At 40.5% G+C, this 19,958-nt stretch overlaps 1 protein-coding gene across 12 annotated transcripts in view; it reads right to left on the bottom strand.

The window, feature by feature from the left end:
* Positions 1-19,958, bottom strand: part of LOC101159559 (nuclear factor 1 X-type) — a 110,739-nt gene that overhangs the window by 6,883 nt on the left and 83,898 nt on the right. For 4 of the 12 annotated variants that reach the window (XM_023955588.1, XM_023955591.1, XM_023955587.1 and 1 more), the window contains 7 exons: positions 18,756-18,791; positions 18,312-18,439; positions 15,993-16,067; positions 10,744-10,872; positions 7,280-7,446; positions 5,674-5,821; positions 2,301-2,389 (listed from right to left, as the gene is read on the bottom strand). In XM_023955588.1, the coding sequence (XP_023811356.1) occupies positions 2,301-2,389; positions 5,674-5,821; positions 7,280-7,446; positions 10,744-10,872; positions 15,993-16,067; positions 18,312-18,439; positions 18,756-18,791 (772 nt within the window). The remainder of the gene's footprint in view (positions 1-2,300; positions 2,390-5,673; positions 5,822-7,279; positions 7,447-10,743; positions 10,873-15,992; positions 16,068-18,311; positions 18,440-18,755; positions 18,792-19,958) is intronic. The other 8 variants (XM_023955594.1, XM_023955598.1, XM_023955590.1 and 5 more) reach the window with 8 other exon arrangements.

The raw sequence follows: 19,958 nt of genomic DNA, 5'->3' as shown, positions 1-19,958 counted from the left end.
TTCATAGAAATCTGGCAAACTAGTTTAGGTGCAGATTTTGTAATAATTTCAATAACCAGCAGCAGGAAATGACAAGCAGTCTCTGAGCAGATGTAAGCTATTGTAAAAGCACTTTTTTTTTCTTAAGCATTATTATAATTAATTTTCCTTTTTGGCAGGGGAATGAGGGGCACAAGTTTTGGCTCAGACTTGAAGTGTATGTGCATATGCATTAAAGCACATTTGGACGCTGTTTGGATGCCCCCCCCTCCCCCCCTTTAGTGCCAGAGCTGCATCTGTGGAAGAGTGATGCAGGTGGGGAGCTCAGGAAGCAGCAGGAGGAGAGAAGGATAGCGGGCAGCTGATGCAGTGGGTGGGTGAAAGGAGGGGCGGTAGTTTGGAAAAGGGTGGTGATGGTGGTGGGTGGGGGGGTTCAGCTGAGCAGAGCCGTGCCGAGCAGGAATGCAGATTGTTTCCATGTGTGGGAAGGGCAGAAGGGGCTGAGCTGGCTGCAGGCAGGTGTGGTTAGCCCCTAATGAGAAAAGTTGTGTTGGTGATGGAGGGGAGCCCAAGGCGCTGCAGCCCAGTGGCAGAGCCCAGCCAAAGCTAAAACCACAATGTACTGCACTGCTGGCCTCACAGACTGCACTAACACACACTGTGGGGCCGTGCAGAGATAAATCAACACGGCTGGAGCTGAAAGTAACTGGCAAGGTTTCCATGCACTGTGGGGAATCTACTGTGGTGGAGGCACTGTAAACCAATACTGAAACTAAAGGCCTTGACGCTGTACACGAGCAGCACTCTGCTGCAGTCTAACTGTGACAGGTTGCAAACAACTGAATGTGCTGTGAGGAAAAACAAATAAAATCTACTTTTAACAATTTCTTCAAAGTCAATCATCTTTTGATCATTTGTAAAAGTGTTCCCAGTGGTCTTTAAATGATGATGTTATTAGCCAAAATTAATTAAAAAAAAACCTGTGTCGTTTTCTAGGACATAGTTTCTGCAGAGTGGCAGGTGTTCCTTAGAAATTCATTTCTAAATTGTGGGTGGAACTATTGGCACCGAGTGAGCCCAACCCTGTTTACACGTTCTTCCGCTAGCTTACAGCCCCTCATAACCCCAATCTAACATTAACAGTTCAACAAAAATGGCGAGCAATGTCAGAGCTACCCAGTCGTATATTTTTGATCCAGATGCCAGCTTGGACGAGGAAAACAAAGAAGTTCTGGATCTATTTGTCTGCGAGTGGATGCATCGGAATGGAGCGTAGCAGGGAGCGTGTGGCCCGCTGATTGTAGCACCTATGTCACTGCCACAAGCTTTTTCCAAAGGCATTTTTTCGTCTGCTACTGATTCACAATGCTTTGAATAAAGAAACATTATAAAATGGAATTTAAAGCTTAATTTTCTTCATCTGTGTCCTCTACCATGAGAAAAATGCTTGAGGAACATGTTAAAAACACCAAAAACCCAATTTTAATCAGAGTGGGTCTTTAAACTTATCTGCAATCTTCCTTTGCTGAAGAGTGTGGCGCGATACAGGACAAAAAAAAGTCATCACCTTGGTTGCTGTTAGTGTCATTGACTGTATATGAGAACTGGACAGAGTGAGTGTGATGCCATCCATAAAAAATGGTTTATGTCCGGCTTCAAGGATATGAAGTCAATTCAGTCACCATTTTTTTAAAATATGGACACCACCATGTTGGAGCCAGATTTTGTCAGTAAGGAGTGACTGGTCTGATCGGTCTGAGTCACCATTTCTATGGCAACCATACACGCCAATTACAAGTAAGCTTATTAGAAGTCCACACCTAATTGGTCAGTTTATAACTTGAACAACATGCAATAAAAAATATCATGAAAAAAATCTAGAATTAGTGAGAACACGAATGCTTATTCTGACAAATGGAATGACTGAGCAATAGCTGTTTGTATCTCAATAGAGGTCTATGGGATTTTGGCTTCTTGGACCCAGCAGGAACTTGCTATTTGGAATGTAAGGAGGGAGGAGTCACTCAGTCCAGCCCTCATATACAGTCAATGATTAGTGTTGTAAAGCCAGAATTTTGTTTATAGTTTCATTAAATTCTGAGATTTGCTTCTGTGTCACAGCCTTCACTTTGTCACAATCAACGAATGTTCACCAAAACCCAGACGTTTGGAAAGAACGCAATAAGGAACAGCAAAGTGGAGAGCTGGGGCTTGGTGAAAGGAAAGGAAGAAAAGGACACAAAACAGAGGAGGAGGAGGAGGAGGAGGAAGGATATGGATATGTGGATGTAAAAATAAATGAGCGCTGTTTGACAGGGTACCTGAGTCTGCTGGGGGATATTCAGAAAGTTGTCCCGTGTTCCGATGCCGACAAACCGGGTGGGAGCTGTGGAGCCTGGCGTGGAGTATGCTATAAACAGAGAGATACAAGTGTGTACATGCTTTTACACACAGACATACACACTCAGCCTATAGCAGAGTCTGATGCTCTCCACATCGTCGTCTTTCTATCATAAAATCATGGTGACAATGCTAAGGCTGTGTCTACATACTGTTTAATTACTCAATTCCCTATTGGTCACATGGGTAAGTTTACTCCATTTAGTCAATTTCTTATATAAAACCATTTTTCGTTAATTAGGGTGGGAGGGTCTTGTCTGAAATGATCAGGGCGAATGTGAAAAAGGTTTTTCTGCGCTGTTTGTCACAGACGCTCCTCAGCAGCCCCCGGCCTTTAAAATAAGCCACCAGGATTATTGAAAATCAGTGAGGCTTCACTGTGGACTTAACACCGAAGGACCTGGTGACCAAGGGAAGAAGTCTATTCATATCTAACGGAAGCCAATATTCCCTTTAAGGTGAATAGCTTAAGGGGAGCCTCTTTCCTGGACAGTGGCACCACTCAGAAATGCCACAGGATCAAATTTAGGGCAGTTGTGATCACTGGACTCCGTCATGATGGCTGAAGCTTTTGCTGCACATGAATCGAGTGAATGGGGATGTAAAGGGGGTGACAGTGACAGGGTTGGAAACTGAAGCATGAGTGAGTGTGTCGTATGCTCGTGTTTGCCTGTGTTCCACGACTTTCATTAAGATATTGTGAGAATCAGGGAGAAAATTATTAGGGAAAAAAAAATTACAGTTAAAACAGTCACCGAGATGGAAAAAAAAAAAAAAAAACAAGGTGGAGAGTCCCATATTTATTTATATGGATGTTGATATAAATAAATAGGAGCAACATGTTAATTCAGGAGAGGATGAAGGAGGGAGAGGAGGGAGAGTTGAAGTGAAGAAAGAGGAGGAGAGAAAGGAGAAAGATTTAAGAGGAGAAGGAGCCACACTTGCACCGTCCAGTGCCCACTCTGAGCTGTGCTTCTTCCATGACCCGACTCTTGTACCGCACCATCAACCAAAGCTTTCCCGCTCTCTGATCGCACTCCTTTCTCCCACTCCCCTGGTACAGCACTGATTCAGACAGGCCAGAATGTTTCCATTTTTTTTGTTTTGTTTTTAAATCAGAATAAATATAGGGTGTTCTTGTTACTCTGTGGTTTTTAATGTTTGTTTTGTTGCTCTCAATCTCAAACTGTGGTGGGATTTGTGGAAAAAAAAGAAAAGTAGCGAGGGGATTGTATGGGTAAAGTGGGCCATGTTGTCTTTTTTGGAGTCCACGCCAACTGCCCTAATTTTGTTCCATTAAAAAGAAAACTAAGAGAAAATAAAGAAAAAAAATGAAAAGAGGTTATGAGCATGTCAAGTAAAGGAGAGAAGAAAGCAAAAAAAAATAAAAGGAAAGTGGTGGGAAAGGGGGTGAATTTCACTGCAGCTGTCAGACAGACATGGAAAGTCTGTGTTGATCAAAGGCTTGAAGCGACAGAGAACACAAGCTCTGCTCTGTTCTTACAAACTACAAAACACATCCAAAACAAGGAAGGGAAAGACTACACTGCCTCAAGTGGTGCTAGCAGGGAATCCAACACCAGAGAGGGGGAAAAAAGAATAAGAAAGAGAAAAGTTTGTGAATGGAGGCAGAGGTGGTTTGCAGCCATGGGGAGACGAGAGAAGACTGAACTTCAAAGCACAAGAGGAAGCGAAAGAGTGTAGCCCTTTTCAGACAGGTTGGAATTTTCTTAAAGCTGATGACGAGGCATGTTGCTGACACCGTGCATCATGAGCTCGTTTTTCGCAGCCACAGTTCCTAACGCTGTTATTGAACCGTACTGGCAGATGGGAACATTTACCTGTAACTGCCAGCACCTGACCAGCTTGAAATGCTGCTGTCATTTTATTGAAAGAAGCAGCAAAAGCGATCCAATTCATTAAAATCTGTCAAAACATTCGAACAAAAATAAACTATTTTCCACTATTATCTGCAGCACCTACAATGTATTTATTATTTTTAATACAGAATTTGTGCTGATCCAACAGAAAAACTGTAGCCTTTACTCCAATTCAACCTATGGTCGGCACACTTTAAAATTATAATGAAAAGTATTCCAAAAAAACAGAAGCTAGTAAAATCCCACTTTTTTTTTCTTTAAGTTTTCAACTCTCACATTTTTTAACAAATATAATGGTATGTTAAAAATGAACTGTTTCAAAGATACTTCAAATTCCAGGGTAGTTTTACTTTGTGTAAAGTCCCACTCGTCGTTTTCTATGACATAGTTTCTGCAGAGCAGCAGGAGTTCATTGGAAATTCGACTTATGGAGGGGACTGTTGGTGAGAAGTAAGCCTGCCCCCACTTCCCGTCACCCATCTGTTTACATGCTTTCCTGGTAACTTACAGCCCCCCAGTCCGATCTAACATTCCCGCTGCGACACAAACGGAGAGAAATATTGGAGCTATCCAGCTGCACAGTTTTAAGCCGGATGCCAGCTCAGACGAGGAAAACAAAGGTGTACATGGATCCATTTGTTTGCGATTGGATGCATCGGAATGGAGCGGAGCAGGGAGCTTGTGGCTTCTATGTCACACCTATAAGCTTTTTCCAACAGCATTTTTGCGTCTGCTCCTGACTCACAACAATTTGAATATAGAAATAGTCAGATACGCAATTTTAAACTAAATTTTCTTAATATATTTCATCTATCATGGGAAAAGAACATGTTAAAAAAACATGATTTTCATCTAGGTGGGTCTTTAACCTGAACTGAGAGAAGCATAAATATTCTGTTCCTTTTTGAGTTTATGTGTTAGTCTGAAAAGGGCTACAGGGTAGCTTGAAAGAGGATCATTGTTCTGGCAAAGGCGTGGCTTCTTTTTTTGTTAGAGCTGCTTGTTGCTTGAAGGAGTGTACAGTCTATGAGATGATGGACAGACCAAGAGTGAAGCTCCTGAGGCTGCTGACTGAACAGACTGCAGTCTTCACGAAAACCTACAGCGAAATTCTCTGAGATCAAAGGGAACTGCACTTTGTAAAACTATAGGGGCTGAATATTATAAAAGCCCCCAACATTTTCTCTTTCACTAGATTATCGACAACATTACAGAACACAGCCAGTATGTGAAGCTGTATAAAAGTACCGGGGCTTACTTGGGGATTGTATCTCATGGGCTTGATGTATCCGAGGGAAAATATATTTGGATACATTTTCTGCCAGTTTTGTTTTGTTTTTTATGAAAAGTCTTCAGGGAGACTCTGGGATCAATGCTGCTTTATAAAGGGGAGTGGGAGTGGGGGGTGACTTACACGGAGATGCGGGTGAGCTGAGTCCGCCGTCAGTGGGCGTGCTGAAGGTTTTAGAGTCGGGCATGGGAAGGGGCACAGGGCGTGCCACCGGGGGTGGCGGGGGCAGCAGGAAGGAGCCCGGCATTTTGCTCTGGCCACCTCCATTAGGCTGCAGATGGACCATACAAACAGGGTGAGCAGGACACCCCCTGCATACAGTGTACTTGGAGACGCACACTCAACATAAAACCTTTGATTCTACAATGTGAGAAAAAAAAATAAGAATCCAAAAAAAACACACACACAAGCATACACACATCCACACTGTGAGACTTGTTGTATAAAAAATGAAAGAAAATGGAACACTACTCAAACGTAGTGAGGGAAAAAATTGAAAAGTGAACGCTTTCACACACAAGGGGGAAAAGAACAATGGTGTCGACCATGTAGGAGAATTAGGGACTGTTAAGAGAAGTGCCGTGTTAGATTCGAAAGGAAAGAAAAAGTAAATGGTGATTGTATGCCGGAGTATCTGTGCATAGCTATGTGTAAAGCTTTAAAAAAAAGCCAGTGTTGTTTTATGTTTTAAGTTAACAAAGGACGACCTGGCATGAAACAAATCACTTAAAACTGCTCAAAAGGCCAAAGGTTTACAGTAGAGGTTTACAGCACTGTTCTGTCCTTAAGTCAACGTTAAGCACTCCAGAATGTGTCTTAAAGGCCAGTTGATTTCCACTTCAACGCTTGATGTGTTGCCACATCTGCCTTTTAGCAAAGTGTAGAAATGTTGTCGGGGTTGCCTTGTTTCTAATCCCTCTGGCACCGCACAAACACCCCATCTCTGTCTTCTCATTTAACATCCTTCGTCTCTCACTTCAATTAACGCAATTTTTCTTGAACATTTTCTTCAGTTTTCCATCAATCTAGAAAGTTTTAGGCGAAAGGTGGTTGCATATTTGAAGATGCCTTGACCTTCTACCACAACTTGTTTTGACAGATGACAGCAAGTAACCGAATGGACAGAAAGTACATTCCATCTAAAAAGTACCACTAAAGCTACTAGATGCACTGTAGTAACAGCTTGAGAGATCATCTTTAGTCCTAAATAACTGGGTTTGAATATTAAAAAGACATATTACTCTGCAAACAGGAAAAATCCAGATGTGCACAAATCCTCAACACTGCTTTCCTTTACTAAAACAGATCCAATGCCATTTGCCACTTTGTCAAAGTCAGCCTTTCTATTCAAATATCTAACAAGCAAGAACCCTGGCAGCTAACTTCAGAAGATAGCAAACACATTGCCCTGCAATAGTGATGAGTCAAAGACGGGGTAGCTTCTTCCCTTACAGTTTCCTTTGGTTGCCTTCTTTGTCCTCATTTTAAACTACTCCTGCTGAACTGGTTTACTTTGCTATCGTGCAGTTATTGAGCTGACTCACATATATTAGGATATACAATGAAATGATTTAGCTTCCTGCCATCTTCAAAGTTCCTTGCACTCCACATGCAAATCTTCAGAAGTTTTACTTGCAATCAAAACATTCTTAAATCCCAAACTGCTGTAGCAAAGCCTCCTATAATCACCCCCACTTCCTGCAGAGCATCAAAGCATCAAATCCCTTACCTGGGCACTGGGCTGTCCAGTGCCGTCGGTGCACACAAACTGCACAAACTCCTTAAGCGGGTCCTGGTGGTGGTAGCGTATGGTGGGATGGGTGAAGTACGGGCTGGACTGCTGGATGATAGATGAAGAGGGGAAGTGCAGGGCAGAGGCCGAGGCACGGGGACTCCCTGTCAAGAAAAAAGACCAAAAGGAAAGGGAAAGGGAAAGGAAAGGGGTGGAGGAGCAGAAACGTGAGGAGTGGAGACCAAAAGCGGAGGAAAAAAAACTATGAGATTTCATCTCATACTGACACAATTTTATTCAGCACAGATGATAAGATATATGACTAACTGCCATGATGTTCAAAACATGCACATTTAAAACAGCATTAGGATCATCATATATTTTAACCAAACACAGGGACAGATGGCAGGATACAGCCCGTTTGTCATTACGGCTAATTATTGCCAATGACTTTCTTGTGTGGTTGACTGACTAAAGCTGTTTCTGCTTATAAATTACTTCAATTATCCGTAGCAATGGGACGAAATATGTTCTTGTTCATTTAAAAAAAAAAAAAAACACTTCTAGACTTCTATGTACTTTGAGTAACATAACAGACGCACACACACACACTTTCACAGCCACATGCGTGCTAGAGTGTTACAGTATTTTCTGCCTTCTGTTGCATCTTCATTTTTCTCACTCACCCACATATACACACACCAGAGGGGTATGACTGGCTTAGCCCACACTGGCTTTTTCCACTTTTAGTTTATTGTTTGTCAGTGGTGTGTAATTAATCAGAAGCATAACTTTGCTGTGTGGTTCTGCCCAGCAGTTCGATGCTTTACAGGGAATCTTCCCCCTGCTCTCTGGTGACCACAAAACACCTCCCAGAGACATCAATCAGCCACCAGCCCGCCACACACAAACAGGCGCACAAACACACAGAGCTACTGTCTTCACTGCTGTGATCCTTTTATTGCTTTGCAAATGTGTCTCTCCAAGCTGAAGTGGAAAGCTGCTAGGTGAGGGAGCATGGGAAAAAGCACTTGAGATTATTGGAGTCAAACACCATCCTTTGTGTCAATTGCACCCACAGAACTGAAACATTCCTGTTTGACTTTTAGGGGTTTGAGCTGATTTGTGTTTTATGTGCACAATAATGTGTTTTTTTTTTCTGTATGGCTGTGTCTTAATTTACATACAGTTGTATGTTTTCTGCATGCCAGCTTTCATGCGTCTCTTTATTGTGAATCTGGCAGCTCTCCATTGCCTTTCTAGAGCCAAACGCAGTATGCATCCTATCCTGTCTGAACCCCAGAACAGCCGCACTCACTAGACCTGTGGAACAACAGTTAACAGCTCTAACCATCCCGGCTGCATGGTGGCTGTTTAAATGTTCCTTCCCTTTCATTCTCCCCTACCATCCCACTCTTGAGCCGTCTCTCTTCTTTCCCCATCATCCCCCTCAGCCTCTTTATAGAACAAATCCTTGGAGGGACAATCTATTTGGACAGCAGCCATTTTTTAAGTCCTCCACAAGAGTCTCAATATACACACATGCAGGCAAATAAACAAATCTTTGAAAACAGCCCGATTCATCTATTACATAAAAACTTTCAGGACAACATTTAGTTTTAAGAGTGTAAATTTAGATTTAAGATGAAAAATTCAAAGCATGATTTTATTGCCCCCTCCAAAAAAAAAAGAACAATATGGTTTCTAAACATAATTTTAGGAGTTCTCAAAAAAGAAAAGAGAAAGAAAATTAGTACATCTCAAAATGTTGGGCAACTGGTCCAAATGACCTCCGCATGGCAGGTCTGGTTTGGCACCGCACCAATCTTTCCCTTTGAGAGACAAATGGAATTAAGAGAGAGACAGCCAGAGGAGGACATATTTATGTCTTTCAAAAGTGAGGCCAAACTACAGGGATTGGTTGGCAAACTACAGATCTTGAGACTTTGGGAATTCTTTAAATAGAGACAGACAACCCGTGTTGGTTATTCCATCCGACTGAAAAACTCCAAAGAGAATATCTTGCCATTGGTATAATGCTAGATCAAGTACGTGTTTTTTTGAGAAATATATCCATTTCTATGGCACTATTTATGATGAATTTTGTTGATTTATGAATGTGTTAGCACTGCTCGCAAAAAATAAAAAATATCCCTGATGCAGATTTCACAGTTTTCCTCATGCTTGCAAGATGAGTAAAACTTACATATCTAACGCTCCTTTAAGATTAACATATTTTTTTGTTTTTTTCATAAATTGCGTTTTTTGTGTGTGTGCATAGTTTGGCCAGGGGTGGGACTTATAATAAGAATGATAACATAATTAGGCTCAAATATTTGTTATTTTCCCTCTAACAACAGGTTGCCCTTTAGCAGACGTGTATCAGTATTTGCTACTGAAAGCAACGCAGAAGAAGAAGTTGCATCCAAGTCAAACATGGAGGAGAATCTGATCGGTCTCCTCATTTACTTTATGATTTTTTTTCTTTACTTGCATCGAGACTGTATCATTCTTGTTTTTATTTTTTCCTTCCTTGGACTACTACGGGGCGGCAAATCATCAAAATGGGTTACAGAGTCATAGAAGTACCGCTAAAAGCAACAAAAAAAAGAAGACTGAATGATCTCATGAACCCAGACATGGAGACGTGATTACCGATGAGCTCTTCAAACTAAGTAAACCTGATCTCTCAACATCATTGTAAATGACATATACAGTCAATGCTTTCATGTAACAATGAGGCAAAAAACTTGACGGTAACTTCTCCCACCATGGAATCGTCGTTTATGAATACATTTTTGTACAAGCATTGAGCACCAAATTTGACATAAAAAAAGAGACAGCGGACACGAATTTGACGTATGAATCGCCTATGTTGTGTACGCAGCCCTACACCGGGTTGGCGGGTTTGTTCAGAAGCGTTGCACTTTTTTGCCAAAAGTGCGACTTATACTCCAGAGCAACTTTTAATCAGAAAAATACGGTAAACAGTACTCGCTATTTAGTATTTAAAAGCATGAGCTGGCATATGAAAACACAGAAACAAATGCATAAAGCAGTAGATGTGTTATATCAGTCACAAAGCATGAATGCAGCACTGGTACCATGCAATGGAATCATTAAAAACAAAGATGGGGTACAAATGGATTGATGGAGAAAGACTGAAAGAGAGAGAGAGAGGTTTCAATGCCAAGCTATGATGGTAACAGTAACACCGAACAAGTGAAACTTTGCGTAGAGAAATCGCAAATGTAGTTCTGGAAAGTTTTCTTTCGCTCATTAGGATTTCCACGTTCAGGTTCATGACTGAAGAGTTGCTTTTTGGTTTCTGTCACGAGGACTTTGGTGGTACAAACATGGAGGGCTAAGGTCAGGTTTGCGGATCCCTTTCTCTCTCTTTTTCAGGTTGTAACAGGACGGGGAGGTGGCTTGAGTTGTTGGGTTCATGGCAGGGCTCTCACCTGGTCTCACTCCTGCTAGCACAGGCAGCGGGTGGTGTGTGAACGCCATGCGGGGGGACCTCGTCTGGGAAGTCAGGGCGTTGAAATCAAACTTTCCCGGCTTCTTAAGTGAACCAGGCGAGGACAGTCCTGGCGGAAAAAAATAAGTAAATAAAATAAAAATTGGGTCACCAAAAAAAAAAAAAAAAAAAGAAAAAGAAAAAAGGAAAAAAAAAGAAAATGTGGGGGGGAGGGGAAAGAGAAGTGGTTTTAATCAATAAACGGATGCCCCTTTAGTCAACTAAATTTAAAGAATTTTGTTTGTTGGGGCTTTTAAAAATCATGATTTTTATATATACTTCCAAACTGTTCATGGCAAAAATGTGCTTTTTATGGTGGAAGAAAAATGAGCACATTCCCTTACTCCCAATAATACAATGTACTGTGGCCCTAAAGTGCAAATCACACCAACAAGTCACTCAACGAAAAAACATATTAAAGACCACAATTACAATAAAAACAAATAAATAAAAATATAATTAAAAAAACAGCATTACATTTTAGAAACCAAAACACAATTGCAAAATAATGAAATGGAAAAAAAAATTAAACGTTTCGGAAAACAAAGGTCATTTCCAGAAATTAAGAACTATTTTTTTAAAACCAAACATAGTAAGAAACCGGAAAAGGTGCTATTGGACATCGCTGACTGAATGATGTCAGCGATGTCCCATAATATCTGCCTTTGTGGCTTCTTATTGTGTTTCATTTTGTTGCATTTCATTTTGATTTCTGGAATTACTTTTGTTTTTCGAAAAGTTTCATTTTTATTTTGTTTTACTTTTTTGAAGTTGTGTTTTGGTTTCTGGAATTTTGTTTTGATTTCTAAAATGTAATGTTTTTTTTCTGATCTTTTATATGTTTTGCATTGAGTGATTTGTCGGTGTGATCTCCACGTCTGGGCCCATGCAATAATGTTTTGTCAAGCCAGTCAAAAAGACAGATTTTTAAAAGACTCTAATTTTATTGGCTCATCAATGGTTGTTTTATGGAGAGGAAAGAGACTGTAGGACACCCAACACCCTGCAGTACGGTCAAGTTATTTATGCAGAAGAATACATCTAAAAACATATATTTAAAGAGGAAAAAAAGGAGCAAAACACCTAAAGCCAAACTGAACATAGTCTTTGTTGTGATGCCAAAGAACATCTGTGGCTATAGTAATTTATACTACACCACAGTTTTTTTCTTAGTCCTACATTTTTCTGTTTCTCTCTCTCTTTCAGGCGTCAAACTCAGAGAGTTTCTCTGTGTATGAACGTGACCGTCAATAAGCCGTGCTCAACCAGTTGTGGTCTGGCCACAGTGAAGCTTGCATGCTGGCTGCATAAGAAGACAGCTTCATTCAGAAATAGCACACACTGTACAGTATGGACATGGCAGCTGCTGAGTGCGAGATACAAGCAGACGGATGGAGAGAGGAGACAGAAAGGGAGAGGCGAGATGAATGTGGGAGACATGAAAATATGTGAAGGAGCAAGAGAGCAAAGCAGAACCTGTGAAACTACAGCAGTGTCTTTTTTTGTTGTTGCATTGCTCTGACAACACGTATGAAATCGGAATGTCATAAGACATTAAATATGGTCATTATCTCTTGCGTGCACACGCACTCACACATGTCTGAACGCACGGCTAAGAGCTCCATTTTTAACTGATGCAACAATAGACACATATCCTCCCCTTCAACTTTCACTCTAATCGTCCTCACAAGTGCGTGGCGTGAATCTATTCTCTTCCTCAACTTTTTTTGACTGTTGTTTTGTGGTTTATTTCTGTGGCCGCTCCGCATCAAACAAGGCATTAAATAAGATTCTGCCTCACTTCTCCAGCTGGAGATGTGTGAAAGTCTATGGGAGTGTGGGGGCGTGTAAAACCTTCCCCCCCTGTGTGAAGGAGTTAAGTCTCAAGCAGGTGGGAGTGAATTCGTGTGAACCATTTATGTCTTTACCAGATATATACCCCCCCCCCCCCCCCCCCCCCCCACACACACACACACGCACACACACACAAACACCCTCCCTCCCCCAAATGTAGCAGGAGTCTGGGGGCGTATTGTACTGTCAGAGAGATTCCAAGCATGAAAACAACCCCAATCCTACTTCTGACACCAGCCGTTAGCAGTGATTGCTTTGACACTGTCACACTAGAGGGAGGAAGGTGGGTACAAGTGTAGCATGGGGAGACAGCGATGAAAATACTTGTAGGGAGAGCTGGGAAAGACCGAGGAAGTGAAATGGGGACAAATTGGATACATAAACACAACTTTGAAGAAGTAAAAGATTGTCATTTTGGGAAATCGAAAAGATTCTCAAGTAGGGGTGTAGCGATTAATCAATGAATCGGTTTAAATTCCTAAGATCCAATAAGATGGGTTGGCAATCAAATCGATCTATACCATTATAAATTTGTTTTAAAAGAAATACATCAATTATAATTGATATAGGAAAATACCATTTGGATCGAGGTAGAGTAGGTTTCTTTTACTACAACATTACCACTATGTTATAATAATGTTCTATTTGTATAATTTTGATGTTGAAAAACAAAAGTGGGGTGAACTTTATTAAACTAAAATGTGAATGGATTTGCCAATAATTATTGTTTTACTTGTTTAAAATGAACCAATATCTATAATGAATCGGATCGTCAGCTGCAAATTATGATATGAATTGGTGTTAAAATGTATAGTTACACCCGTACTTTTGATGAAGAGAGATTGAAAATGTAGAAACTTGTGGCATTGTCTCCATCACCAAGCAGATATTAGATACAATCTTCATCACTTCACAAACTGTGCAGTGGTCTGTATTGTGTTTGTGTGCGTGCCTGCCAAAAACTCCACTGTTTCCTATTCTGGCAGGCTTTAGTTTTTCACTGGCAACTAATCAAGCGTTCCCATGATGACCCTTCTGTCTCTTTGCACTAACAGGCCTGCCACCAGATGCGCCTCTGAAGAACACACAGACACGCACACACACACAAACACAAACAGCATACAATATAGAACAAGTTCACATAAACAGTTGGAGAAGATAAGGGGGAGTGGTTAAAAAAAGGGGGGAAAGCTGGGGAATTGTCTAAACCACATATGTGCAACAGTGAAAGGAAGACGTGTTTCCCAATTGCATGAAACGTTTAACTCAAGGCAATGAGCAAGGCCCCTAACCCCCACAGCTCTCTGGTGAAAATTTCACAATCATTTGGAACTAATATGAAATCATTGCTGTTTTGATTGCTTACCCTTACCTCACCCCCACCCTTTTTCGCCTCTGTGGAGCAGCTGTCTCCAGCATCCTCACGGATCCCAAGGCTACACACACATGGAAACACCATCTGGGACCAGTGAGTGTGTGTGTATTACATGTGTGTGTCTCACTGGGTTGTGAGCTATGTGAGCAAAAATTCGTCATGTCTACATCTGAACCCAGCGGTGTTTGTGTGACTCCCCTGTATGAGTGCAACTTCATACATCTGTGTGTGTGTGTGTTACTACTCTAATGATAATAGAGGCAATCAAGGGTACCTGTTTGTGTGTGTTTACATTTACCTCACCGCAATATGAACACAAATTATTAAATAAAATTTGCAGGCTGCAAGTTGCTTGAGAAAATTAGATGAACAAATCCCACTTTTGTACTCTGTTTTTTATGGGTGCAACGGATCATATCTGTGCAGATCTATATATACATATATTGAGATCAAAAACATCATTAGTGTTTTGTGTGCCCGAAATCGAGCAAACGTTTTAAGGTGCTTTATCCAGTATATGTATGCGTGTGTGTACATATGTTCATGTTTTATTACATATACATGTTTTGAAAAAGGAATTTTAAGCTTTTATCCTGTTATTTTGTCCTGTTTTTTTTCCTTTTAAAATTGATCCAAACCATGCCACTAAAACAGTGACACAATCCGAACCGTGAGTTTTGTGATCCGTTGCACTCCTACTGTTTTCCATATTACTAACTAAAAATGGTGTGATACCAATAATTCATTTTAACACAAAGGCTGACAATTAAAACGCCTTTGCCTTGCCACATTTTTATTCAATGTAATGTATTACTTCGCTCGGTAAAAGTTTTAGATTTGCATGCTATTCTACACTTCAAGTTGACAAATTCAGTTGAAAGTGTGCAGAATGATGTGCCACACTACAGGAAAAAAAGTGGTGATTCAGATGGAGAGGAAGAGAAAGCCAGAGAAGAAAAAAGATGGAAGGTGAGGCTGTGGTGCAGTAAGGCATGCAGAAGCCCCTGTTCTGGCTCTGATGAGCAGCCTCTTAATTACATTTACAGCTACAGTGGGTTGAGCAGAAGTGGAGGAGCAGCCTCAGAGGCCCAAGTGAGGACAGACTGGCAAAATGTAACCAAGAGTCTTGGCTCCTCTACTTAACACTGTAATTAACCCCTTTCTCTCATCAGCTGTTACCATTGCAGGTCAATCACCACTTTCTCCTCTTACACTGCTCACTCTTTCAACTTACTTTCCGAATTTTAGGCTTTTCCCTCCCCACCATCCCTCATTTTTTTCTTCTACTTTTCTGTACTCTCTGACCTTTCTGCTGCACACATTGTCAATTAGAGACGAGAAAGGAGTGGAGAGTGTGAGAGGTAGCTGAAGGTTGGGTTTTGCATTCAAAAGAGGTATTTGAGGCAAGGGAGGAGTGAGCAATGGAGGGATGGATGCAGGGCGGGCACCTGAACACCTAAAGGGGTGGGATAAAATTATTGCAGAGGAAATGTAATGGCTGTGCGTGGGTTGCCTCTGTTTACATGTGGTTGGAAGGTTCAAGTCCGGCTCCAAGAGTGTACTTGAGAGCAACAATGGGTAAAGCAAGTGATCCTGCCTGCTGGTCTTGTCAGTGTAAACAGATAAAGTATCTTGGGGAGGCCTGACATTTGATATGTAGCCAGGAGAGTGTGAGGGAAGCTATTTGTAGCCTCAAGTTTCACACAGAATGAAGTTTGAACTCATTTCTGCTCACTTGTAACTTTTTCAATGGCTGCCCTTTTCCCTTCCTGCACTTCCCACAAGTCAGTTTGAAACATACACAAAAATATGCTTTTCCGGAAATATGCAAGTGATCTACAATCTCTGTATAGATGCACATACGCAAACACACGTACACACATACACAAAAGGAACGACTATACTTCAAAAAAGGCTGATGGATAGTAAGAAGGTATGAGTGTAATCAATGTTGTTCTAACCATGGTAAGGAAACTGCACGCCATCGTTTTCATGTTTTATCTTCCTCTCCTGCACACTCGCCAAATGGTGCTGCACTGAAAGTGAAGAAGGGTATTGTTAACAATGAGACAGGGGAAGAGTGAAAGAGAGAAAAAAATGAGAAAGACAGGGGGGAAGGAGAGTTAGGAGGGAGAATCTGTGTGCGATCAAGGCAAAGAAGGACTGATCATGTTCACAACATCAAATTAACCCAAGGCAGAAGAATGGCTTCGAGGTAAGGATGGGGAAATGTGAGCCTTTGAAGGAAAAATGGGATTGGGTTGGCTGCGAGGCTCTTGCGGTGAGTGGCTGTGGACCAGATAAGTGGGGGAGGTAACAGATGAGTCTAGGTATCAATCATTGAAGAAGTGGTTCATGGAAAACAATAAAAATCACCAACATCCATCTTGATCTTAAGATTCTATAAGTATCTAAAATCTACTGGGCAGATGGCATCCAGTAAAGCTGCTATAGAAGGTTTCTTATTGTGTTTTTGGTTAAATTTAACCGTAGTAGAGCACAGACTCTGAGCAAAAGTTTCTTAGAGTCTCCTAAAAAAAGTGACTGAAAATATAGGGAATGAACCATAAACCCTGCACCATTTTAAGGTATTGTCCCAGAAATATGGCAAAAGTCTACAAAAACACTGATGTCCAAGCATTTCCTACTTTAAAGACCCACTCTGATCATGTTTTGATAAAAGTCTTTTAATTAGGATGATGCAGTTTTTAGCCAAAATAAATAAACCTGTGTCTTTTTCTAGGACGTATTTTCTGCTGAGCAGCAGAAGTTCATTAGAGATTCACCTCTGATTTGTGGGTTGGACCTTTGGTGTAGAGCAGTGTTTTTCAACCTTTTTTGAGCCACGGCACACTTTAACCTTGACTAAAATCCTGCAGCACACCAGCATCCAAAAATTAAAAAGGAGAAACTCCTAGTCTGTATTGATCTAAAGCCCCTCCGCAATCTCAAATGTATTTTTTTGATAATTATTGTGGCAGAAAAAGCTGGAAGATGCAGCTGTTTTTTCTAAAAGATGTAATAAAAGTTAAGTTAGAAGATTTAAAAACTGTTGTGTTCGTTGTGGTTTCAAGACATTTAACACGAAAGACTCATTGTGCGCTGAGACGCTGTTGCTTTAACCCAATGCATCATGGGAGATGTAGTGTGAAAACTGATACAATAGGGCAGAAAGACTCACGTCCCTGAGCTTCATTGTTTTGTTCACTTGTTCCACGGTCTGATACTGGATTCAGTGGAAAGCTACACCGCTAAATATGAGCATTAGCTGGTATTTTTGTTGGAACTGAGAGACTTTATGAGCAGAATCAGAACAAGGAAGTGAAGACTTTAACCACTTCTGATTAGTCAGACTGATGACGTGTGATTAAGCCTCCAAGAATGATTGGTGGAGACAGTAAAAAGGACGGGACTTTTCCGCAAACAGCTGAAGCTACGGCTAAAACGTGGTACCGTCATTCTTGTCAAAATGTCTTTGATAGAATCAAAAAGAAAACAAAGAAAAAAGTATTTTACGATCTTTCATATTCCTAACTACTCAGGGCTTTATTAGGGCCTGTTTGGATGAACAAAGAGCTGATATCCTGGAGATGGTAAATGTTTTTTGATCAGTTAATGAGGGAAATTTCCCACGGCACACCTGACCATCTCCCATGGCACACTAGTGTGCCGCGGCACACTGGTTGAAAAACACTGGTGTAGAGCAACTCTGCCCCCTTTCCTGTTGTTGAGCTCTCAGAGCAGCAAGCTTGTGATGCTCCCAGTGCATTTTCTATGTCACAAATACAATCTTTTTCTAATTTGCATCTTTTCCTCAGCTCCTGATTCACAATTTGAATAAAGAAATACTCAGAAATACAAATTCAAGGCTAATTTTCTTTATATATGTCCTCTATAAGAAAAATACCACAACAACATGTTAGAAATACCAAAACAGGATTTTCATCTGAGTGGGTCTTTAATTTTTGAAGTGTGAAATATATGCCTGTATGCCTTGGTCTCATAAATGCTTGAAATATTTTACTTCTTTGATATTTTGGTTGCTGCTTATAAAAGGTGCAGCTTCACCGTGCCACAGAGCTGTTGCAGGTGTGAGTGTGGGGTTGGGAGATCATTTCAAGAGCTTTTAGGGTGGTGTACATCATCAAACAGAAGAGATGGGAATGTGAGGAAGAGTTTGGAGGAGTCGAAGCTTGGACTTGGATGGTTGGGTGAGAATCAGACAGGAAGGTGGAAAAGTTTCAGAGTGCTTGCATAGATAGATGGTAAGGGGTGTCTACCTGCATCCATGTCATTAGGCCATGCACTGGACTGAGAAGAGCTGGCGGCAGGTGAGCGTCCGGGATAGAAAACATCGTCCGTAGGGCTCTCCAACTCACTGTCATCCAAGGACTTCCTCTTGGTAGAGCTGAGAGGAAGAAATTCAAAGAGGAGCAAGGGTGAAAACCATTTATAAATACTTTTTCAGAACAATAAGAAAAAACTCAGGAATACAACACTCAGAACTGAAAACTAAAAGGTGGTTGTATGAAAAGGTTTCATCTTTAATTGAAAAAACAACAATCTTGCACAGTCTTCAGTCAGAGCAAGAAGTGTTAAAACAGTGAATATAAAAAGGAGGAAACAGAAATGTTAGGAAGCAGAGATAGCTACAAATTGAAAGTCTAAGGATTTGTCTTTTATGGTCTTTCATTCATTTATATCTTTCAGATGTTCATAACTACCTCCGTGGAAGGTTTGCGTACAACTCCACCTCAGACCTAAAGTGACAGCAGAGGACAGAGGTAAGAAGGTAGAAGAGGGAGAAACAAGCATCACACATTCATGGAGGGGAAGGCAACAAACACAAACAGCACACACATACACACACAAATAATACAATTCTACTTTAGAGGAGAGATTTAAAAAACAATTTTTCCACTACACAAATGTAAAGTACGGGTCTGCCTATAGCACCATGTGAAAAGTTAACATTAGAAAGTCAAAGCAGAAGTGAACTCTGCATACAATTGTTTTCCTTCAAAATAGAAGCATTAAAGAAAATAGGCAATTTGATAAAGGTTTGATGAAAAACACATGGACAAAATCAGTTTATTTTCCTTTCTTTAAAAAAAATACATGTTTACCTTACAACTATAACACTTTAAAAATAACTGAAATTTAACTCTGATCGATACTTGAGCTTTTAAAGCGGTCGGGCAAGATCAGTAGTTCAAAATATATCTTTTTAAAGATAAGTTATGCAGCAGCAATTTTTCATATTTTTTGATAAAACTTCATTGATATGATTCATACAATTTTGTTATGTAGAAAATATATTTAGTGTTTATGGATGGGCAAGCATAATTCATAAGGTGCTGGAGGAACTCTAAATATGATGATCTTACAGTATACGTATTTTACTGCACGTGTCTATTTTGAAAAAGGTTTTACACAATTTTGATTGTCAAGATTCTTTTCTCCCATTTTTCCACAGTAGTGAAACAGAAGGAAAATGGTCAGAAAACCTGAAACAAGTATATAATAACTAAATCTGATAAAATAGTTGATAGATGAAAATCAGCTGCAAGTAGCATTAGGGTAACAAACGATTTAGAAGAGATTCATCTGCCTTATTTATAGGCTGAACAGCAGCCTGTTCAAACACTGCTATTATCTCCTGATCTGGGTTTGATCTAAAAGATTGAGGCCCAAAAATCTGCTCCAAAACTGTAGCCAGGTTATAGGATGACAACACTAAACTTCACGTTTTCCTTCCACAGTTGTTTTTCTTTGTATTCAATGATGACAATTTACCAGGATTCACTAATTATGAGTGGCCCAGTGATTATAAATCATTAATTTTAATATAAAAATAAGAGTCTAAACAGAAACTCAAATGCAGGCATTTAGAATATGTTGCTTAAGATTTTACCAACAAGCTCTAA

This window comes from Oryzias latipes, chromosome 1 (assembly GCF_002234675.1).
Source record: "Oryzias latipes chromosome 1, ASM223467v1".
Lineage (NCBI taxonomy): Eukaryota > Metazoa > Chordata > Actinopteri > Beloniformes > Adrianichthyidae > Oryzias > Oryzias latipes.
This window is presented reverse-complemented; position numbering and strand designations above follow the sequence as displayed.